General features: G+C 38.7%; 1 protein-coding gene, 19 non-coding genes and 1 pseudogene across 20 annotated transcripts; 19 read left to right on the forward strand and 2 right to left on the reverse strand.

Annotated features, from left to right (window-relative positions):
• Positions 1-466: 466 nt before the first annotated feature.
• Positions 467-538, forward strand: Trnap-cgg (transfer RNA proline (anticodon CGG)). The gene has a single exon. It is a non-coding gene; the product is annotated as a tRNA-Pro (tRNA).
• Positions 539-2,220: 1,682 nt separating this feature from the next.
• On the forward strand, positions 2,221-2,292 carry Trnap-cgg (transfer RNA proline (anticodon CGG)). The gene has a single exon. It is a non-coding gene; the product is annotated as a tRNA-Pro (tRNA).
• A 427-nt stretch (positions 2,293-2,719) lies between these two features.
• Trnap-agg (transfer RNA proline (anticodon AGG)) lies at positions 2,720-2,791 on the forward strand. Its single transcript has one exon. It is a non-coding gene; the product is annotated as a tRNA-Pro (tRNA).
• A 168-nt stretch (positions 2,792-2,959) lies between these two features.
• Trnap-ugg (transfer RNA proline (anticodon UGG)) lies at positions 2,960-3,031 on the forward strand. The gene has a single exon. It is a non-coding gene; the product is annotated as a tRNA-Pro (tRNA).
• A 451-nt stretch (positions 3,032-3,482) lies between these two features.
• Trnap-ugg (transfer RNA proline (anticodon UGG)) lies at positions 3,483-3,554 on the forward strand. The gene has a single exon. It is a non-coding gene; the product is annotated as a tRNA-Pro (tRNA).
• A 319-nt stretch (positions 3,555-3,873) lies between these two features.
• Trnap-cgg (transfer RNA proline (anticodon CGG)) lies at positions 3,874-3,945 on the forward strand. The gene has a single exon. It is a non-coding gene; the product is annotated as a tRNA-Pro (tRNA).
• A 674-nt stretch (positions 3,946-4,619) lies between these two features.
• On the forward strand, positions 4,620-4,691 carry Trnap-ugg (transfer RNA proline (anticodon UGG)). Its single transcript has one exon. It is a non-coding gene; the product is annotated as a tRNA-Pro (tRNA).
• A 558-nt stretch (positions 4,692-5,249) lies between these two features.
• On the forward strand, positions 5,250-5,321 carry Trnap-ugg (transfer RNA proline (anticodon UGG)). Its single transcript has one exon. It is a non-coding gene; the product is annotated as a tRNA-Pro (tRNA).
• Positions 5,322-5,641: 320 nt separating this feature from the next.
• Trnap-cgg (transfer RNA proline (anticodon CGG)) lies at positions 5,642-5,713 on the forward strand. The gene has a single exon. It is a non-coding gene; the product is annotated as a tRNA-Pro (tRNA).
• A 319-nt stretch (positions 5,714-6,032) lies between these two features.
• Positions 6,033-6,104, forward strand: Trnap-agg (transfer RNA proline (anticodon AGG)). The gene has a single exon. It is a non-coding gene; the product is annotated as a tRNA-Pro (tRNA).
• Positions 6,105-7,135: 1,031 nt separating this feature from the next.
• Positions 7,136-7,207, forward strand: Trnap-ugg (transfer RNA proline (anticodon UGG)). The gene has a single exon. It is a non-coding gene; the product is annotated as a tRNA-Pro (tRNA).
• Positions 7,208-7,526: 319 nt separating this feature from the next.
• Positions 7,527-7,598, forward strand: Trnap-agg (transfer RNA proline (anticodon AGG)). The gene has a single exon. It is a non-coding gene; the product is annotated as a tRNA-Pro (tRNA).
• Positions 7,599-7,766: 168 nt separating this feature from the next.
• On the forward strand, positions 7,767-7,838 carry Trnap-ugg (transfer RNA proline (anticodon UGG)). The gene has a single exon. It is a non-coding gene; the product is annotated as a tRNA-Pro (tRNA).
• A 319-nt stretch (positions 7,839-8,157) lies between these two features.
• Positions 8,158-8,229, forward strand: Trnap-cgg (transfer RNA proline (anticodon CGG)). Its single transcript has one exon. It is a non-coding gene; the product is annotated as a tRNA-Pro (tRNA).
• Positions 8,230-8,987: 758 nt separating this feature from the next.
• On the forward strand, positions 8,988-9,059 carry Trnap-agg (transfer RNA proline (anticodon AGG)). The gene has a single exon. It is a non-coding gene; the product is annotated as a tRNA-Pro (tRNA).
• A 2,110-nt stretch (positions 9,060-11,169) lies between these two features.
• Positions 11,170-11,241, forward strand: Trnap-ugg (transfer RNA proline (anticodon UGG)). The gene has a single exon. It is a non-coding gene; the product is annotated as a tRNA-Pro (tRNA).
• A 1,017-nt stretch (positions 11,242-12,258) lies between these two features.
• Trnap-ugg (transfer RNA proline (anticodon UGG)) lies at positions 12,259-12,330 on the forward strand. Its single transcript has one exon. It is a non-coding gene; the product is annotated as a tRNA-Pro (tRNA).
• Positions 12,331-12,497: 167 nt separating this feature from the next.
• Positions 12,498-12,569, forward strand: Trnap-ugg (transfer RNA proline (anticodon UGG)). Its single transcript has one exon. It is a non-coding gene; the product is annotated as a tRNA-Pro (tRNA).
• A 435-nt stretch (positions 12,570-13,004) lies between these two features.
• Positions 13,005-13,709, reverse strand: LOC149726784 (uncharacterized; annotated as a pseudogene).
• Positions 13,710-13,992: 283 nt separating this feature from the next.
• Positions 13,993-14,064, forward strand: Trnap-ugg (transfer RNA proline (anticodon UGG)). Its single transcript has one exon. It is a non-coding gene; the product is annotated as a tRNA-Pro (tRNA).
• A 700-nt stretch (positions 14,065-14,764) lies between these two features.
• On the reverse strand, positions 14,765-21,888 carry LOC149726786 (uncharacterized). The gene is made up of 3 exons (XM_089890905.1): positions 21,461-21,888; positions 17,463-21,302; positions 14,765-17,394 (listed from the first exon to the last, which is right to left on the reverse strand). The coding sequence occupies exons 2-3, from the start codon at positions 20,928-20,930 to the stop codon at positions 15,184-15,186; spliced, it is 5,679 nt and encodes a 1,892-aa protein (XP_089747031.1). The 5' UTR covers positions 20,931-21,302; positions 21,461-21,888; the 3' UTR covers positions 14,765-15,183.
• Positions 21,889-22,196: the final 308 nt, after the last annotated feature.

A 22,196-nucleotide genomic window follows, 5' to 3' on the forward strand; every position in this document is an offset into this window, starting at 1 on the left:
ACTAAATTTTAGCTCTCAACATTCACAAATATTCGTCTTATGCACTAACGTAAAAAATAACTTAATATCTTATCGTGGCTCGTTGGTCTAGGGGTATGATTCTCGCTTTGGGTGGGAGAGGTCCCGGGTTCAAATCCCGGACGGCCTCAATTTACAAAATTTTAGCTGTCTACATTTATAAATATTATTCTTATGCACTTATGTAAAAATAACTTTATAGGTTTTGGTAGATCGTTGGTCTGTGGGTATAATACAAGTCCCGGACGAGCCCGTGTTTTACAAATTTTAGCTGTCTACATACTTAAATATTCGTGTTAAGCACTGAAGTAAAAGATATCTCTTACTGTTATTGTGGCTCGTTGTTCTACAAATCCCGATCGAATCCATATTTACTAAATTTAACTCACAACATTCACAAAAATTCATCTTATGCGCTTACGTAAAAAATAACCTAATATCTTATCGTGGCTCGTTGGTCTAGAGGTATGATTCTCGCTTCGGGTGCGAGAGGTCCCGGGTTCAATTCCCGGACGAGCCCATATTTACTAAATTTTAGCTGTCAACATTCACAAATATTTCATTTCGCATTTAAACTGTATGTTTGTCTTTAATAAATATCTTCCTGTAAATAAATTCCCGTACGAGTCCATATTTAAATATTTTTAGCTGTTAACATTAAAAGTCCTACTATTCCTCAATTGAAGTAATACTTTTCCATGATAATCATCGCCTAATACTCTCAGGAAATAAATCAACAATTATGTTACTGCGTGCATTCTTGGACTATGGCTGCAATCTTTCTTCGAGCTCTAGAAGCTCCAGGTTATAACCCCGAACAAGACTTTATGTTAATTTTTTACCTATTTCTTTATTTGAAGTGTAGGCTTGTGCTTGATAAACATCGTCTTACGCACTCAGGAAGAACTATTCCTGCCGATAAAAGTGGCTCGTTGGTCTAGGGGTATGATTCTCGCTTAGGGTGCGAGAGGACGCGGGTTCAAGTCCCGGACGATCCCGTACTCTACAAATTTTAGCTGTCTTCATGAACAAACATTCGTGTTAAGCATTCAGGTAAAAGATAACTCTGCCTGTTATCGTGGCTCGTTGTTCTACAAATCCCGATCGCATCCATATTTACTAAATTTTAGCTCTCAACATTCACAAATATTCGTCTTATGCGCTTACGTAAAAAATAACTTAATACCTTATCGTGGCTCGTTGGTCTAGGGGTATGATTCTCGCTTTGGGTGCGAGAGGTCCCTTGTTCAAATCCCGGACGAGCCCATATTTAACAAGTTTTAGCTGTCTACATTTTTAAATATTCTTCTTATGCGCTTAGGTAAAAATACCTTTATAGGTTATGGTTGATCGTTGGTCTGTGGGTATGATACAAGTCCTGGAAGAGCCCGTGTTCTACAAATTTTAGCTGTCTACATGCTTAAATATTCGTGTTAAGCACTTATGTAAAAGCTAACTCTGCCGGTTATTGTAACTCTGCCTGTTACCGAGACCATGTTTAACAAATTTTAGCTGTCTAAACACACAAATATTCGTCTTATGCACTTAGGTAAAAATAACTTTATATCTTATCGTAGCTCGTTGATCTATGGGTATGATACAATTCCCGGCGAGCCCATATTTAACAAATTTTAGCTCATTACATGCTCAATATTCGTGTTATTCACTTAAGTAAAAGATAACTCTATCTGTTATCGTGGCTCGTTGTTCTACAAATCCCGATCGAAACCATATTTACTAAATTTTAGCTCTAAACATTCACGAATATTCGTCTTATGCACTAACGTAAAAAATAACTTAATATCTTATCGTGGCTCGTTGGTCTAGGGGTATGTTTCTCGCTTTGGGTGCGAGAGGTCCCGGGTTCAAATCCCGGACGGCCTCAATTTACAAAATTTTAGCTGTCTACATTTATAAATATTATTCTTATGCACTTATGTAAAAATAACTTTATAGGTTTTGGTAGATCGTTGGTCTGTGGGTATAATACAAGTCCCGGACGAGCCCGTGTTTTACAAATTTTAGCTGTCTACATGCTTAAATATTCGTGTTAAGCACTGAAGTAAAAGATATCTCTTACTGTTATTGTGGCTCGTTGTTCTACAAATCCCGATCGAATCCATATTTTCTAAATTTAACTCACAACATTCACAAAAATTCATCTTATGCGCTTACGTAAAGAATAACCTAATATCTTATCGTGGCTCGTTGGTCTAGAGGTATGATTCTCGCTTCGGGTGCGAGAGGTCCCGGGTTCAATTCCCGGACGAGCCCATATTTACTAAATTTTAGCTGTCAACATTCACAAATATTTCATTTCGCATTTAAACTGTATGTTTTTCTTTAATAAATATCGTCCGGTAAATAAATTCCCGTACGAGTCCATATTTAAATATTTTTAGCTGTTAACATTAAAAGTCCTACTATTCCTCAATTGAAGTAATACTTTTCCATGATAATCATCGCCTAATACTCTCAGGAAATGAATCAACAATTATGTTACTGCGTGCATTCTTGGACTATGGCTGCAATCTTTCTTCGAGCTCTAGAAACTCCAGGTTATAACCCCGAACAAGACTGTATGTTAATTAAGTTGTTCTACAAATCCCGATCGAAACCATATTTACTAAATTTTAGCTCTAAACATTTACAAATATTAGTCTTATGCACTAACGTAAAAAATAACTTAATTTCTTAACGTGGCTCGTTGGTCTAGGGGTATGATTCTCGCTTAGGGTGCGAGAGGTCCCGGGTTCAAATCCCGGACGAGCCCGTACTTTACAAATTTTAGCTGTCTTCAAGAACAAATATTCGTGTTAAGCATTCACGTAAAATATAACTCTGCCTGTTATCGAGCCCATGTTTAACCAATTTTAGCTGTCTACATTCATAAATATTCGTCTTATGCACTAACGTAAAAAATAACTTAATATGTTATCGTGGCTCGTTGGTCTAGGGGTATGATTCTCGCTTTGGGTGCGAGAGGTCCCGGGTTCAAATCCCGGACGAGCCCATATTTTAGTGATTTTAGTGATTTTAGCTGTCTACATTTATAAATATTCTTCTTATGCACTTAGGTAAAAATAACTTTATAGGTTATGGTAGATGGTTGGTCTGTGGGTATAATACAAGTCCCGGACGAGCCCATGTTTAACAAATTTTAGCCGCTACATTTATAAATATTCTTCTTATGCACTTAGGTAAAAATAACTTTATAGGTTATGGTTAATCGTTGGTCTATGGGTATGATGCAATTCCCGGGCGAGCCCATATTTAACAAATTTTAGCTCTTTACATGCTCAATATTCGTGTTATTCACTTAAGTAAAAGATAACTCTATCCGTTATCGTGGCTCGTTTTTCTACAAATCCCGATCGAATCCATATTTAATAAATTTTAGGTTTCAACATTCACAAATATTCGTCTAATGCACTAACGTAAAAAATAACTTAGTATGTTATCGTGGCTCGTTGGTCTAGGGGTATGATTCTCGCTTTGGGTGCGAGAGGTCCCGGGTTCACATCCCGGACGAGCCCATATTTTAGTGATTTTAGCTGTCTACATTTATAAATATTCTTCTTATGCACTTAGGTAAAAATAACTTTATAGGTTATGGTAGATGGTTGGTCTGTGGGTATAATACAAGTCCCGGACGAGCCCGTGTTTTACAAATTTTAGCTGTCTATATGCTTAAATATTTGTGTTAAGCACTCAAGTAAAAGAAATCTCTTCCAGTTATTGTGGCTCGTTGTTCTACAAATCCCGATCGAATCCATATTTACTAAATTTAACTCACAACATTCACAAAAATTCATCTTATGCCCTTACGTAAAAAATAACCTAATATCTTATCGTGGCTAGTTGGTCTAGAGGTATGATTCTCGCTTCGGGTGCGAGAGGTCCCGGGTTCAATTCCCGGACGAGCCCATATTTACTAAATTTTAGCTGTCAACATTCACAAATATTTCATTTCGCATTTAAACTGTATGTTTGTCTTTATTAAATATCGTCCGGTAAATAAATTCCCGTACGAGTCCATTTTTAAATATTTTTAGCTGTTAACATTAAAAGTCCTACTATTCCTCAATTGAAGTAATACTTTTCCATGATAATCATCGCCTAATACTCTCAGGAAATGAATCAACAATTATGTTACTGCGTGCATTCTTGGACTATGGCTGCAATCTTTCTTCGAGCTCTAGAAGCTCCAGGTTATAACCCCGAACAAGACTGTATGTTAATTTTTTACCTATTTCTTTATTTGAAGTGTAGGCTTGTGCTTGATAAACATCGTCTTACGCACTCAGGAAGAACTATTCGTGCCGATAAAAGTGGCTCGTTGGTCTAGCGGTATGATTCTCGCTTAGGGTGCGAGAGGTCCCGGGTTCAAATCCCGGTCGATCCCGTACTTTACAAATTTTAGCTGTCTTCATGAACAAACATTCGTGTTAAGCATTCAAGTAAAAGATAACTCTGCCTGTTATCGTGGCTCGTTGTTCTACAAATACCGATCGCATCCATATTTACTAAATTTTATCTCTCAACATTCACAAATATTCGTCTTATGCGCTTACGTAAAAAATATCTTAATATCTTATCGTGGCTCGTTGGTCTAGGGGTATGATTCTCGCTTTGGGTGCGAGAGGTCCCGGGTTCAAATCCCGGACGAGCCCGTACTTTACTAATTTTAGCTGTCTTCAAGAACAAATATTCGTGTTAAGCATTCATGTAAAATATAACTCTGCCTGTTATCGAGCCCATGTTTAACCAATTTTAGCTGTCTACATTCACAAATATTCGTCTTATGCACTAACGTAAAAAATAACTTAATATGTTAACGTGGCTCGTTGGCCTATGGGTATGATTCTCGCTTTGGGTGCGAGAGGTCCCGGGTTCAAATCCCGGACGAGCCCATGTTTAACAAATTTTAGCCGCTACATTTATAAATATTCTTCTTATGCACTTAGGTAAAAATAACTTTATAGGTTATGGTTAATCGTTGGTCTATGGGTATGATACAATTCCCGGGCGAGCCCATATTTAACAAATTTTAGCTCTTTACATGCTCAATATTCGTGTTATTCACTTAAGTAAAAGATAACTCTATCCGTTATCGTGGCTCGTTTTTCTACAAATCCCGATCGAATCCATATTTAATAAATTTTAGGTTTCAACATTCACAAATATTCGTCTAATGCACTAACGTAAAAAATAACTTAGTATGTTATCGTGGCTCGTTGGTCTAGGGGTATGATTCTCGCTTTGGGTGCGAGAGGTCCCGGGTTCAAATCCCGGACGAGCCCATATTTTAGTGATTTTAGCTGTCTACATTTATAAATATTCTTCTTATGCACTTAGGTAAAAATAACTTTATAGGTTATGGTAGATGGTTGGTCTGTGGGTATAATACAAGTCCCGGACGAGCCCGTGTTTTACAAATTTTAGCTGTCTATATGCTTAAATATTTGTGTTAAGCACTCAAGTAAAAGAAATCTCTTCCTGTTATTGTGGCTCGTTGTTCTACAAATCCCGATTGAATCCATATTTACTAAATTTTAGCTCACAACATTCACACATATTCGTCTTATGCGTTTACGTAAAAAATAACTAAATATCTTATCGTGGCTAGTTGGTCTAGGGGTTTGATTCTCGCTTCGGGTGCGAGAGGTCCCGGGTTCAAATCCCGGACGAGCCCATATTTTAGTGATTTTCGCTGTCTGCATTTATAAATATTCTTCTTATGCACTTAGGTAAAAATAACTTTATATCTTATCGTAGCTCGTTGATCTATGGGTATGATACAATTCCCGGGCGAGCCCATATTTAACAAATTCTAGCCCTTTACATGCTCAATATTCGTGTTATTCACTTAAGTAAAAGATAACTCTATCTGTTATCGTGGCTCGTTGTTCTACAAAACCCGATCGAAACCATATTTACTAAATTTTAGCTCTAAACATTTACAAATATTAGTCTTATGCACTAACGTAAAAAATAACTTAATTTCTTATCGTGGCTCGTTGGTCTAGGGGTATGATTCTCGCTGAGGGTGCGAGAGGTCTCGGGTTCAAATCCCGGACGAGCCCTTACTTTACAAATTTTAGCTGTCTTCAAGAACAAATATTCGTGTTAAGCATTCATGTAAAATATAACTCTGCCTGTTATCGAGTCAGATTCCTCATTGCCTGGTATACCACAGTGACTTGGGACCCAGAGAATTTTGATATTCATTTGTCTGTTTAAAATATTGAATATTAGTTCAAGAATCTCATTAAGAATAAAGTTTTTTGAGTGGCGCCGTTGTGCGATGGATGTGATTGCATTCAGGCAGTCACATATAATTAGGTAAGAATTATGTGTTTCTTTAGAGTTTACATGTTTTAATGCCATCATATAATTCGCATGAATACGCCGAGTACGACTTGTGTAGAGATGAAGACGATGTGTAACCTTCACTTGGAATTATAAAGGAACATCCACATCCAGATTCTTGTTTTGACCCATCGCAGTATATTTGCGTATATCCTTGGTAATACGTTGCAATCCTCTCGACGAAGAGACTTTGTTTTCGTTCGTTGGATATATCTTTGTCTACCAGTGGCGCTAGAGAGGTGTCACAGAATTCTTCAGAGATTTCCCACATTGGCGAAGTGAAAGGTTGGATTAGCCCGACAGGTGTTTCGGTTGGGAATTCCTCTGTAACTTGCAGAAATGAAGATTCACTAGTCGAAGCCCGTAGTAGTGTGCTCGAATTGTGGCGATTTGGTGGGAATGATAGTAGCTTGAGCTTGTATTTTAGACAAGCGTTCTGGTATCGAATGTAAACTGGTGGTTCCTGGCTCAAAAGATATCTCTTACTGTTATTGTGGCTCGTTGTTCTACAAATCCCGATCGAAACCATATTTACTAAATTTTAGCTCTAAACATTTACAAATATTACTGTCTTCAAGAACAAATATTCGTGTTAAGCATTCAAGTAAAAGATAACTCTGCCTGTTATCGTGGCTCGTTGTTCTACAAATCCCGATCGAATCCATATTTACTAAATTATAGGTCTCAACATTCACAAATATTCGTCTTATGCACTAACGTAAAAAATAACTTAATATGTTATCGTGTTTCGTTGGTCTAGGGGTATGATTCTCGCTTTGGGTGCGAGAGGTCCCGGGTTCAAATCCCGGACGAGCCCATATTTTAGTGATTTTAGCTGTCTACATTTATAAATATTCATCTTATGCACTTAGGTAAAAATAACTTTATATCTTATCGTAGCTCGTTGATCTATGGGTATGATACAATTCCCGGGCGAGCCCATATTTAACAGATTTTAGCTCTTTACATGCTCAATTTTCGTGTTATTCACTTAAGGTAAAGATAACTCTATCTGTTATCGTGGCTCGTTGTTCTACAAATCCCGATCGAAACCATATTTACTAAATTTTAGCTCTAAACATTTACAAATATTAGTCTCATGCACTAACGTAAAAAATAACTTAATTTCTTATCGTGGCTCGTTGGTCTAGGGGTATGATTCTCGCTTAGGGTGCGAGAGGTCCCGGGTTCAAATCCCGGACGAGCCCGTACTTTACAAATTTTAGCTGTCTTCAAGAACAAATATTCGTGTTAAGCATTCATGTAAAATATAACTCTGCCTGTTATCGAGCTTATGTTTAACCACTTTTAGCTGTCTACATTCACAAATATTCGTCTTACGCACTAACGTAAAAAATAACTTACTATGTTATCGTGGCTCGTTGGTCTAGGGGTATGATTCTCGCTTTGGGTGCGAGAGGTCCCGGGTTCAAATCCCGGACGAGCCCATATTTTAGTGATTTTAGCTGTCTACATTTATAAATATTCTTTTTATGCACTTAGGTAAAAATAACTTTATAGGTTATGGTAGATGGTTGGTCTGTGGGTATAATACAAATCCCGGACGAGCACGTGTTTTACAAATTTTAGCTGTCTACATGCTTAAATATTCGTGTTAAGCACTGAAGTAAAAGATATCTCTTACTGTTATTGTGGCTCGTTGTTCTACAAATTCCGATCGAATCCATATTTACTAAAGTTAACTCACACCATTCACAAAAATTTATCTTATGCGGTTACGTAAAAAATAACCTAATATCTTATCGTGGCTCGTTGGTCTAGAGGTATGATTCTCGCTTCGGGTGCGAGAGGTCCCGGGTTCAATTCCCGGACGAGCCCATATTTACTAAATTTTAGCTGTCAACATTCACAAATATTTTATTTCGCATTTAAACTGTATGTTTGTCTTTAATAAATATCGTCCGGTAAACAAATTCCCGTACGAGTCCATATTTAAATATTTTTAGCTGTTAACATTAAAAGTCCTACTATTCCTCAATTGAAGTAATACTTTTCCATGATAATCATCGCCTAATACTCTCAGGAAATGAATCAACAATTATGTTACTGCGTGCATTCTTGGACTATGGCTGCAATCTTTCTTCGAGATCTAGAAGCTCCAGGTTATAACCCCGAACAAGACTGTATGTTAATTTTTTACCTATTTCTTTATTTGAAGTATAGGCTTGTGCTTGATAAACATCGTCTTACGCACTCAGGAAGAACTATTCGTGCCGATAAAAGTGGCTCGTTGGTCTAGGGGTATGATTCTCGCTTAGGGTGCGAGAGGTCGCGGGTTCAAATCCCGGACGATCCCGTACTTTACAAATTTTGTAAAAATAACTTTATATCTTATCGTATCTCGTTGCTCTATGGGTATGATACAATTCCCGGGCGAGCCCATATTTAACAAATTTTAGCTCTTTACATGCTCAATATTCGTTTTATTCACTTAAGTAAAAGATAACTCTATCTGTTATCGTGGCTCGTTGTTCTACAAATCCCGATCGAAACCATATTTACTAAATTTTAGCTCTAAACATTTACAAATATTGATGTTATGCACTAACGTAAAAAATAACCTAATATCGTATCGTGGCTCGTAGGTCTAGGGGTATGATTCTCGCTTAGGGTGCGAGAGGTCCCGGGTTCAAATCCCGGACGAGCCCGTACTTTACAAATTTTAGCTGTCTTCAAGAACAAATATTCGTGTTAAGCATTCAAGTAAAAGATAACTCTGCCTGTTATCGAGCCCATGTTTAACCAACTTTAGCTGTCTACATACACAAATATTCGTCTTATGCACTTAGGTAAAAATAATTTTATATCTTATCGTAGCTCGTTGATCTATGGGTATGATACAATTCCTGGGCGAGCCCATATTTAACAAATTTTAGCTGTTTACATGCTCAATTTTCGTGTTATTCACTTAAGTAAAAGATAACTCTACCTGTTATCGTGGCTCTTTGTTCTACAAATCCCGATCGAATCCATATTTACTAAATTATAGGTCTCAACATTCACAAATATTCGTCTTATGCACTAACGTAAAAAATAACTTAATATCTTATCGTGGCTCGTTGGTCTAGGGGTAGGATTCTCGCTTTGGGTGCGAGAGGTTCCGGGTTCAAATCCCGGACGGCCTCAATTTACAAAATTTTAGCTGTCTACATTTATAAATATTATTCTTATGCACTTATGTAAAAATAACTTTATAGGTTTTGGTAGATCGTTGGTCTGTGGGTATAATACAAGTCCCGGACGAGCCCGTGTTTTACAAATTTTAGCTGTCTATATGCATAAATATTCGTGTTAAGCACTCAAGTAAAAGAAATCTCTTCCTGTTATTGTGGCTCGTTGTTCTACAAATCCCGATCGAATCCATATTTACTAAATTTTAGCTCACAACATTCACAAATATTCGTCTTTTGCGGTTACGTAAAAAATAACTAACTACTTACTAATACATTCACTATATTACCCCATATTAACCTTTCCGGCCTAACACACACTTTTATTCTTTCCCTTTAACCCAAAACCCTCTCGCTCTCTTTTCTATGTCAATCCACATAATATTGTGCTTTAAAGTTTTCCTTTATAAATAACTACAATGTCACACAGCACTCTTTTTCCATTGTTGCACTTTATACTTTGATTTATTTTAAATTGACCACTGTGAAACACCATAACTCCCAATTTTTTACTTTTGTATCATTTGCATGTTCCGACTTTTACTCTATTGCAGCATGTACATTCACTATCACCAGAATTTGTTGCACATTATTTCAGTGTTCACACCGACATGAGTACTATTACTTGGCAAGCCGTTGGCACACTTGTGTTTTGTTTGTTTAATTTCCAAATTATCCTTGTGCCGGCCCTAATAGAACTCTGTCCATCAAGCTACTATTTTTGTAGCTCACATCATTATTGTTATATAACGCACATATGCATGTCACTCAGTCTTGCTCATTTTTTTTTTTTTTTTTTTTATTTATTCAATTTTGTTGATTGTCTCTTCTTTTTAATATTTGTTTATATATTTTTTCCTTACTTTTTCATCTTATTCTTCCTAACTTTTCAATCCCAAAGCAAACCATAAACAGATTTACTGCCCACAAATACTTTAAATTGCAGGTGTAAACCAATATCGAAGGAACCCTTCATGAACCCGAGCTCCAGGCATCACAAGGATTGATCCACAACAACAATGGACAAATTCAAACAATTTGCAACAAATCCGAAATTATACTTGCTGCCCCTTTTCCATTTTGTTTCTTATTTATTTGTTATTATGATTGTTTTTTTTTGTTTTATTTTCTATTTCAATGTTTATTTATACTGTGATGTGTATTAATGTAATGCACTTGATTCTAAATCCTACATAAGTGTGCACTCGAAACTGTTTATTGTAAACTTTGGTGGAATTCCTTTTTGGGGGTTTTGTTTTTTCATCATGCTCCAATCTTTGGATCAATCTTCTTTAAGGCCGACTCCCCCCATTGTACGGGTTTGTCCTTACGCACACTTTTCTTCAAATTAGAACTTTAATATGTTTAATTAAATGTTATTTATTTAATTTTCACATTGTATCGTCTGCAGGGTGTAACGGTCACGCCTTTTATCCAAAACAATATTTCTTTCTTTTTTTATCAATAAGCGTGTTTTAACAACTGTTGTTTTACCGTTACTACCTGTCTTTTCGCTTTTGTCAACTCTCTTGTTCTTCGCTATCGTGACCGAAGAGACGAAATAAATTTCATTCATTCATCTTATCGTGGCTCGTTGGTCTAGGGGTATGATTCTCGCTTTGGGTGCGAGAGGTCCCGGGTTCAAATCCCGGACGAGCCCATGTTTAACAAATTTTAGCCGCTACATTTATAAATATTCTTCTTATGCACTTAGGTAAAAATAACTTTATAGGTTATGGTTAATCGTTGGTCTGTGGGTATGATACAAGTCCCGGACGAGCCCGTGTTCTACAAATTTTAGCTGTCTACATGCTTAAATATTCGTGTTAAGCACTTAAGTAAAAGATAACTCTGGCTGTTATTGTAAATGTACCTGTTATCGAGCCCATGTTTAACAAATTTTAGCTCACAACATTCACAAATATTCGTCTTATGCGGTAACGTAAAAAATAACTAAATATCTTATCGTGGCTAGTTGGTCTAGGGGTATTATTCTCGCTTTGGGTGCGAGAGGTTCCGGGTTCAAATCCCGGACGAGCCCATATTTGAGTGATTTTAGCTGTCTACATTTATAAATATTCTTCTTATGCACTTAGGTAAAAATAACTTTATATCTTATCGTAGCTCGTTGATCTATGAGTAAGATACAATTCCCGGGCGAGCCCATATATAACAAATTTTAGCCCTTTACATGCTCAATATTCGTGTTATTCACTTAAGTAAAAGATAACTCTGCCTGTTATCGAGCCCATGTTTAACCAATTTTAGCTGTCTACATACACAAATATTCGTCTTATGCACTTAGGTAAAAATAACTTTATATCTTATCGTAGCTCGTTGATCTATGGGTATGATACAATTCCTGGGCGAGCCCATATTTAACAAATTTTAGCTGTTTACATGCTCAATTTTCGTGTTATTCACTTAAGTAAAAGATAACTCTACCTGTTATCGTGGCTCGTTGTTCTACAAATCCTGATCGAATCCATATTTACTAAATTTTAGCTCTAAACATTTACAAATATTACTGTCTTCAAGAACAAATATTCGTGTTAAGCATTCATGTAAAATATAACTCTGCCTGTTATCGAGCCCATGTTTAACCAATTTTAGCTGTCTACATTCACAAATATTCGTCTTATGCACTAACGTAAAAAATAACTTAATATGTTATCGTGGCTCGTTGGTCTAGGGGTATGATTTTCGCTTTGGGTGCGAGAGGTCCCGGGTTCAAATCCTGGACGAGCCCGTACTTTACAAATTTTAGCTGTCTTCAAGAACAAATATTCGTGTTAAGCATTCATGTAAAATATAACTCTGCTTTTATCGAGCCCATGTTTAACCAATTTAAGCTGTCTACATTCACAAATATTCGTCTTATCCAGTAACGTAAAAAATAACTTAATATGTTATCGTGGCTCGTTGGTCTAGGGGTATGATTTTCGCTTTGGGTGCGAGAGGTCACGGGTTCAAATCCCGGACGAGCCCATATTTTAGTGATTTTAGCTGTCTACATTTATAAATATTCTTCTGATGCACTTAGGTAAAAATAACTTTATAGGTTATGGTAGATGGTTGGTCTGTGGGTATAATACAAGTCCCGGACGAGCCCGTGTTTTACAAATTTTAGCTGTCTATATGCTTAAATATTTGTGTTAAGCACTCAAGTAAAAGAAATCTCTTCCTGTTATTGTGTCTCGTTGTTCTACAAATCCCGATTGAATCCATATTTACTAAATTTTAGCTCACAACATTCACACATATTCGTCTTATGCGTTTACGTAAAAAATAACTAAATATCTTATCGTGGCTAGTTGGTCTAGGGGTTTGATTCTCGCTTAGGGTGCGAGAGGTCCCGGGTTCAAATCCTGGACGAGCCCGTACTTTACAAATTTTAGCTGTCTTCAAGAACAAATATTCGTGTTAAGCATTCATGTAAAATATAACTCTGCCTGTTATCGAGTCAGATTCCTCATTGCCTGGTATACCACAGTGACTTGGGACCCAGAGAATTTTGATGTTCATTTGTCTGTTTAAAATATTGAATATTAGTTCAAGAATCTCATTAAGAATAAAGTTTTTTGAGTGGCGCCGTTGTGCGATGGATGTGATTGCATTCAGGCAGTCACATATAATTAGGTAAGAATTATGTGTTTCTTTAGAGTTTACATGTTTTAATGCCATCATATAATTCGCATGAATACGCCGAGTACGACTTGTGTAGAGATGAAGACGATGTGTAACCTTCACTTGGAATTATAAAGGAACATCCACATCCAGATTCTTGTTTTGACCCATCGCAGTATATTTGCGTATATCCTTGGTAATACGTTGCAATCCTCTCGACGAAGAGACTTTGTTTTCGTTCGTTGGATATATCTTTGTCTACCAGTGGCGCTAGAGAGGTGTCACAGAATTCTTCAGAGATTTCCCACATTGGCGAAGTGAAAGGTTGGATTAGCCCGACAGGTGTTTCGGTTGGGAATTCCTCTGTAACTTGCAGAAATGAAGATTCACTAGTCGAAGCCCGTAGTAGTGTGCTCGAATTGTGGCGATTTGGTGGGAATGATAGTAGCTTGAGCTTGTATTTTAGACAAGCGTTCTGGTATCGAATGTAAACTGGTGGTTCCTGGCTCAAAAGATATCGCTTACTGTTATTGTGGCTCGTTGTTCTACAAATCCCGATCGAAACCATATTTACTAAATTTTAGCTCTAAACATTTACAAATATTACTGTCTTCAAGAACAAATATTCGTGTTAAGCATTCAAGTAAAAGATAACTCTGCCTGTTATCGTGGCTCGTTGTTCTACAAATCCCGATCGAATCCATATTTACTAAATTATAGGTCTCAACATTCACAAATATTCGTCTTATGCACTAACGTAAAAAATAACTTAATATGTTATCGTGTTTCGTTGGTCTAGGGGTATGATTCTCGCTTTGGGTGCGAGAGGTCCCGGGTTCAAATCCCGGACGAGCCCATGTTTAACAAATTTTAGCTGTCTACATTTATAAATATTCTTCTTATGCACTTAGGTAAAAATAACCTTATAGTTTATGGTTAATCGTTGGTCTGTGGGTATGATACAAGTCCCGGACGAGCCCGTGTTCTACAAATTTTAGCTGTCTACATGCTTAAATATTCGTGTTAAGCATTTAAGTAAAAGACAACTCTGGCTGTTATTGTAAATGTGCCTGTTATCGAGCCCATGTTTAACAAATTTTAGCTCACAACATTCACAAATATTCGTCTTATGCGGTAACGTAAAAAATAACTAAATATCTTATCGTGGCTAGTTGGTCTAGGGGTATTGTAGCAGTCGGGATTTGCTATGTGCAAACCACGCAGCCTGATATGCACCGACCCTACACTAGGTCACTAGGATTTCCGCACTTAAGCGAACGCGACGCCTCACAATGCCTTCTTCCGGTTCTCCCAATAAACACACGAATTGCAAAGCGACGGTTCTCTGTTAAATGAATGAAATGAATGAATATCACTTAACAGAAGAGGTGAAACTAATAAGGTAGTACGGTATATAAACAGTTCACATAGGAAAACAACATTAGCACCAAATTAGGCTTAATTAACACGTTTGAGGTAACCAATGAATAATAGTACACGTACCAACTTGTTAGGCGATCAGGCGGAATGAAATCCACAATAATGATTACACAATGTCCAAACAAGCAATGTACTTTAACTTAAATCACTGTAAATAGCATCACAATAATCACTTTTATATAAAGAGGTAAACTTAATTAGTACATCACTAATACTGCACATAAAAACTACTTAATTGCTTCAGCTTATGGCTAGTACGTGGCTATAACGCAATACTGTCAAATACGGTTTCCTAATATCCAGACATTACTGATAACACAACGTGGTTCATAACAAAGAACTGCCCACGTGACTGGGTAACCATGACGATAAGCATAAAATGGATACGAGTAAGGATGATGCATGCAGCGTAACTAAATGACGTATGAATGACGTGAAGAATGGATGAAAGTATAATAACTCGCTGTAACATTCCCCCCCACGATGTGCGAACGCACATCTAACAACAACAAACAGCGAGGTTTATACAGAAAGATCAATGTTCATCATCTCCGACCTCTCGTACCGCCTCTTGAATCAAACATAGTTTGGCAATCGGCCGTTTAAATGTCCCATGACTGGTTTTCACCATCGCACTTCGAACCAGACCACTCTTATCTGGGAACGTCTCGATCACTCGACCCATCGACCATCTTCCCCTCGGTAGCAAATTGTCCACTAGTAGAACAATATCATCGTTCTCGAAATTTCGTTTCGTATTTGTCCATTTTTGACGTATCTGCAATGTCGGCAGATATTCTTTAACCCAACGTGTCCAAAACTGGTCAGCCAAGTATTGCACTTGACGCCAATGACGTTTAATGTAGTTGTCCTTTTTGTCGAAAACACCAGGTGGTGCTATATCACAATGCCTTGTCAATAGCAAGTGATTTGGTGTCAATGGCTCCTCACCCTCTGGATCCATTGTAATCGGTGTTAATGGCCTCGAATTGAGAATTGCTTCTATCTCGACCATTACAGTTGAAAGTGTTTCGTCTGTAGTTGTTTGACCCAACATGAATGAGCTGAGTATTCTTCTCACTGATCGAATCATTCGCTCCCAAACTCCTCCAAAATGACTCGCTGTAGGTGGATTGAATGACCACTCGATGTCCTTCTGTCTCAAATACTCATTGATTTGAGATTGATCCAGCTGCTTCAATGATTCTTTCAGTACTCGATTGGCACCCACGAAATTTGTACCATTGTCGCTGAAAATCTTCTTTGGCTTTCCTCGTCGACCAATAAATCTTCTTAGAGCGTCGATAAATGAATCTGTAGAAAGAGAATGTGCTATTTCGATATGAACAGCACGCACTGCTAAACAGGTAAAGATGCACCCGTATCTCTTGACTTCGCTTCGTCCTTGCTTAACCATCAGTGGACCGAAATAATCCACACCAACATAAGAAAACACTGGTTCATTTGCTGAAATTCTCTCAATTGGTAGATTCGCCATCATTTGTTGTCCAACCTTTGAATTACGACGACGACAGAAAATACATTGTCCCAACACTCGTCTCACTGCACCTCCTCCTCTTATGATCCAATACTTCTGTCGTAGAGACGTCCAGGTAAAACTCATGCCAGAATGCTGAACTGTGCCGTGATGATCCTTGATTATCAAATCTGTCACATGATGCTTGTTCGGCAATATCACTGGATGCTTTAAATTATAACTCACTGAAGATCGATGCAGACGACCCCCAACACGTAGAACACCATCAATCAAAACTGGATTCAACTTTCTCAGACTTCCTTTTGAATCCTTTCTCTGCGACTCATCCGCGATGATATCTTCAAACTCTGATAATTGTACATGTTTGATTATGGCTTTTTCTGCTTCTTCCATCTCTGTAACACTGAGCGGTGTAGTAGCCACTTTGTTCCTGTCTCGCACGAACATCTGGAATCTCCGCAGCCACGCTACAGCTTTCTTCAGTCTCTTCCATGACGAATACCGAAGAAAGAAATTGCTCCAAAAATCCTGTCCTGTCTTCTTGACTTGAACAGCTGCAATCTTTGCTTCTTTGCATACAAAATCCTCAGGTAGATCACTGGAATTCCACTCCGGTTTTGGCCAGCTCTCCTCTTCCTGGGATAAAAACTGTGGTCCAACAAACCATCTCTCACTCCTGATGATCGCTGACACTCTCAATCCCCGTGACGCATCATCAGCAGGATTGAGTGTAGTAGGTACATACTTCCATTGAGATGTACTTGATCCTTCTTCAATCTTCGCTAACCTGTTTGCAACAAAAACTGGAAAACGTTTTGTTGAGTTATTAATACTTCGTAACACTGCTGTAGAGTCCGTCCAGAAAACTGACTTCCGGACTTCAAAATCCAACTCCTTTTTGAGCACTTGATCCATCTTCACAGCTAGTGTCGCTGCTGTTAATTCTAACCTTGGTATAGAAACAGACTTCAATGGAGCGAGCCTTGCCTTTGCATACAAGAGTCGACACCAAACCTTTCCTTCTTTATCCGTGATCCTCACATAGGAAACAGTCCCATAGCCTTTTGATGAGGCATCAGAAAAATGATGTAGATCATATCCAACAATTTTCGAACAATAATTCAGCTTCAAACATCTTTCGATCCGAAGAGAGGCAAGTCCAGGTAACTCTGTGATCCACTGTTGCCACCTCGTTGCCAAATCCTCTGGAATTTCTTCGTCCCAGCCGAGCTTCTGCTTACATAGTTCCTGCAATATCATACGAGCATACAAACCACTGGCGCCACAAATCCAAGTGGATCAAACAGTGAACTCACAACCGACAGAATTCCTCTTCTTGTAATCGGCTTCTTCTTCACTGATACATCGAACTGAAACACATCCGTAGTGTGATCCCAACTGACTCCAAGTACACGTTCCAAATGACTTGTTTCTGAGAACTTCTTCACAGTATGTTCCTCCGGAACAGAATCCAAAACTTCTTCTTTGTTGCTCAACCACTTCTTCAGCGTAAATCCTCCACGCTTCAGTAACTCTCGTAGTTGATTGACCAACCTCTTTGCTTGACTGACTGTTGGCATGGACTTTAAACAATCGTCCACATAAAAATTGCGATGAACTGTAGATACAGTTTCTTCGTCGAAGTCTACAGCATTGTCATCTGCTGTTCTTCTTAAACAGTAATTAGCACAACATGGAGATGAGGTTGCTCCAAATAGATGCACCAACATTTTGTGATCCACTGGCTCCTTAGACATATCCCCTCCAGGCCACCAAATGAATCTCAAGTAATCCGTGTCTTCCGACTTCACCTTAACTTGATGAAACATGGCTTCCACATCAGCAACCAACGCGACTGGTTCCTGACGAAAACGTAACAGAACACCAACTAAGCTGTTCATTAGATCCGGTCCCTGCAGCAATTGATCATTCAACGACGTACCTCTATACTTTGCTGCACAATCGAACACCACTCTGACTTTCCCTGGCTTCTGCGGATGCAGAACTGGATGATGAGGTAGATACCACGATCCTTTCGCGTCATCTTCTTCCTCTGTAATTTGCTGAGCATAACCACTCTTCACATACCCGTTCATCGTCTGTGAATACTTCTCTCTCAGATTGCTGTCGTTCCTCAATCGACGTTGCAAGTAACTCAACCTTTGCACTGCCTGTTGACGATTATTAGGTAAACTTGGCGATCCCACACACCATGGTAAACTTAATTGATAATGACCATCTTTGAACTTCGCTGACTCATCCAGCATCTTCAATGCGTATTTGTCTTCTTTTGATAAACCAACACCAGAGTCGAGACCTGAATTCTTAAACTCTGTCTCCCACATCTTCTTCACTTGCTCATGTAAAGCATCTTTACACAGAGACACACGATTCACGCTAATATGCCACATCCTCTCCTTGTCAGGGTGAGTAGAAGCATTTCCAAACAACGACCAACCAAGAACTGACCTGACTGCACTTGGCTCTCCGTCCTCCCCATGTATCCATTGTTCATCCACGAACACTTCTGGTACATTTGCTCCGATTAGTAGCAGAACTTCTTCCACCGCTGGCTTAACGAACTTAATTTCCCGTAGATGATGCCAATCCCTCTCGCACTTGTTCGGGGTAACTGGTAGATCATCGATAACAATGACTTCTTGTAGGCTTATGGCTTCTCTTCCATCCAGAGCTCTAACTGACAAACTTATACGAGAACCATTATTATTTTGGGTTTCCCCTTGCACAGTTGAAAGTGTAAACTTAATCTTGTCCCCTTTTACACCCAATGTATCCACTAACTTCTGAGTGCACATAGTTGCATTAGAACCAGAATCCAAAAATGCATAAGTTTCAATCTCCTGACCATTATTGCCAGTAACTTTAACAGGGACTATATTCATGTAGACCTGTTGACCAACCTTCTTATCAACTTCTGTCTTCGCTGCAAATGACGTTGAAGTTACTACCGGCCTCTCCTTCTGCTGCGGCTTGAACTCCTCTCTTTGATTTGGTTGAAACCCTGTAGTAGGTCTCCTCTCCTTCTGATAAATGTGTAGTAGTGTGTGATGACGTTTCGTACAATTCGACACGTTGCACGGTCTTGCCACGTTGCATCTTCCTCGGCAACTTTTCTGTAGGCAAGAAAAACAAAGACCTTCTTTCCGTACAATATTTAGTCGCTCATCAACTGACTTGTTCGCAAACAGTTTGCAGTTGTTAATTCTATGCTGTCCTTCACACAACAGACATGTATATTGATTAACGTTACCGTATCTCGGCGGTTGCATCGGCCTTTCCACTGCAGATACCGACGACACATGTGTTGACACTCTAGAATCTCTCTGCGGCGGCTTCACGTTGCTCCTTTGCCACCCTTGTTTCTTCGTACCCAACGTTCGACAGAACATCGTACTCTCCATCGTTGCTTCAAACTTAACCAACTCCACCAGATGTTGAAACTGGGGTTGCTCTCCCCTCAGTTCACGATCACCGGCGATTCGACTCCACTTGTTTTGTATCTGTGGAGGTAAACGCTTGACTATGCTTACCAAATGCTCGAAGTTATTTATCTCCGACAAATAACCCATATGCGACAACGTAATTAGACACTCTTCCATGTCTTGAGCTGTCCTCTGTAGCCCCTCGACGTCTCCATCTCTCAAGAATGGACCTTGAGTTAACTTCTCCACATACGACCGAACGATCACGAACGAACGACCATACCTCTCGTGTAGAATCTGTCGGGCTTTCCGATATCCCGCTGTTGATTCCATCACAGAACAAAATGAAATACTGCGCTGTGCTTCTCCGGTACAGTATTGTATCAAATAGTTTAATCTTGCAGCATCGCTGTTCACACGACTTGCGATGTGCTCCTCGAAGACTTTTTGAAACCTCATGTAATCTACTGGATCACCAGAAAAACGTCTCAGTTCCGGTTTAGGCAGATCCATATAATCCTTTAACATCGTAGCTACATGCGCGAGATCACTGACCTGTTGTCTTTCACCATAAAATGTCTCTCCTCCTGGTTCATAGCTACTCTTCTGTTTTGCTGTTTGAGCAGGTAATTCCTCCTTCTTCAACTTCCGCTCCGTTGACGTCAACGGATCCAGGTAACTCCTATCTGGAACTTCATACCTTCTGTCTGAGTAATACAGGGTGTTCGTCTCTGGTTTATAAACCGGCGAAACTTCTGTCAGGTCTTCTGGCCTTTGCCGCGGCACGATACCAATTGCGGACCTTGTTTCCCATCTATCTTTAACATCAGCTGCCTGTATCTCATGTTCAATCTTCAATAGTTCCATCTTTCGCTTCAGAGCCAACTCCTCTGCTTCAGCTTTCTGCAGCTCTATCATCTGCTTCTTCTTCAGCAATGCCATCTCTCTTCTTACCCGACCTACTGCGCTACCTTGAGAACATCCACTTGATGCACAAGATAGCCCATCTACTGCTTCATCAGAAACATTAGATTTGACATTTCTTTTGTCTCTTCTTTCGACGCCCCGAATCCATGTATCCACACGATTCATGAATCCATCTAGGTCGACATCGACTCGATCTCTTTCTTGCGCTGCTTTCCTTTTTTCTTTACGCTTATTGAGCTTATTCACATACTCGCAATGTATGTGTTTGTACTCTTCATAAATTGTTTGTACATGCTTAACGTTCTTCTTTAACTTCCTCACATTTTTCGACTCTGACATCAACGCATCTGCTTCTTTATACAGATCGTACAAGTCGAACACCATATCATCTAACATTGTTTTTGTAATCATCATGTCCACTCTAGTTTTTCAACAACAAATTGAGGCTTGGCGCACGAAGCACTCAAAGTTGAAAAACTATCTTCTTTCTTCTTAACAACCAAATGAGGCTTGGCGCACGAAGCACTCACGGTTGTGAACTTTCTTCTCAACTACAAATGGGTCTTGGCGCACGAAGAACCCAATTTGAGAATTTTCTTCTCAACAGCAACAAAGTTGAGAACTTTCATGTAGCAGTCGGGATTTGCTATGTGCAAACCACGCAGCCTGATATGCACCGACCCTACACTAGGTCACTAGGATTTCCGCACTTAAGCGAACGCGACGCCTCACAATGCCTTCTTCCGGTTCTCCCAATAAACACACGAATTGCAAAGCGACGGTTCTCTGTTAAATGAATGAAATGAATGAATATCACTTAACAGAAGAGGTGAAACTAATAAGGTAGTACGGTATATAAACAGTTCACATAGGAAAACAACATTAGCACCAAATTAGGCTTAATTAACACGTTTGAGGTAACCAATGAATAATAGTACACGTACCAACTTGTTAGGCGATCAGGCGGAATGAAATCCACAATAATGATTACACAATGTCCAAACAAGCAATGTACTTTAACTTAAATCACTGTAAATAGCATCACAATAATCACTTTTATATAAAGAGGTAAACTTAATTAGTACATCACTAATACTGCACATAAAAACTACTTAATTGCTTCAGCTTATGGCTAGTACGTGGCTATAACGCAATACTGTCAAATACGGTTTCCTAATATCCAGACATTACTGATAACACAACGTGGTTCATAACAAAGAACTGCCCACGTGACTGGGTAACCATGACGATAAGCATAAAATGGATACGAGTAAGGATGATGCATGCAGCGTAACTAAATGACGTATGAATGACGTGAAGAATGGATGAAAGTATAATAACTCGCTGTAACAGGTATTATTCTCGCTTTGGGTGCGAGAGGTCCCGGGTTCAAATCCCGGACGAGCCCATATTTTAGTGATTTTAGCTGTCTACATTTATAAATATTCTTCTTATGCACTTAGGTAAAAATAACTTTATATCTTATCGTAGCTCGTTGATCTATGAGTAAGATACAATTCCCGGGCGAGCCCATATTTAACAAATTTTAGCCCTTTACATGCTCAATATTCGTGTTAATCACTTGAGTAAAAGATAACTCTGCCTGTTGTCGTGGCTCGTTATTCTACAAATCCCGATCGAATCCATATTTACTAAATTATAGGTCTCTACATTCACAAA

The sequence above is a fragment of the Ciona robusta genome, chromosome 12 (genome assembly GCF_009617815.1).
Source record: "Ciona robusta chromosome 12, ASM961781v2".
NCBI classification, from domain to species: Eukaryota; Metazoa; Chordata; class Ascidiacea; order Phlebobranchia; family Cionidae; genus Ciona; species Ciona robusta.

What these genes read in the sequence shown, in the direction of transcription:
- LOC149726786 (XM_089890905.1), bottom strand. Translation starts at nt 20,930, where the DNA reads ATGATGATTACAAAAACAATGTTAGATGATATGGTGTTCGACTTGTAC. An exon ending in GAAGAGGAATTCTGTCGGTT is followed by an intron (nt 17,395 to 17,462) that starts GTGAGTTCACTG and finishes ATGATATTGCAG; the next exon opens with GAACTATGTAAGCAGAAGCT.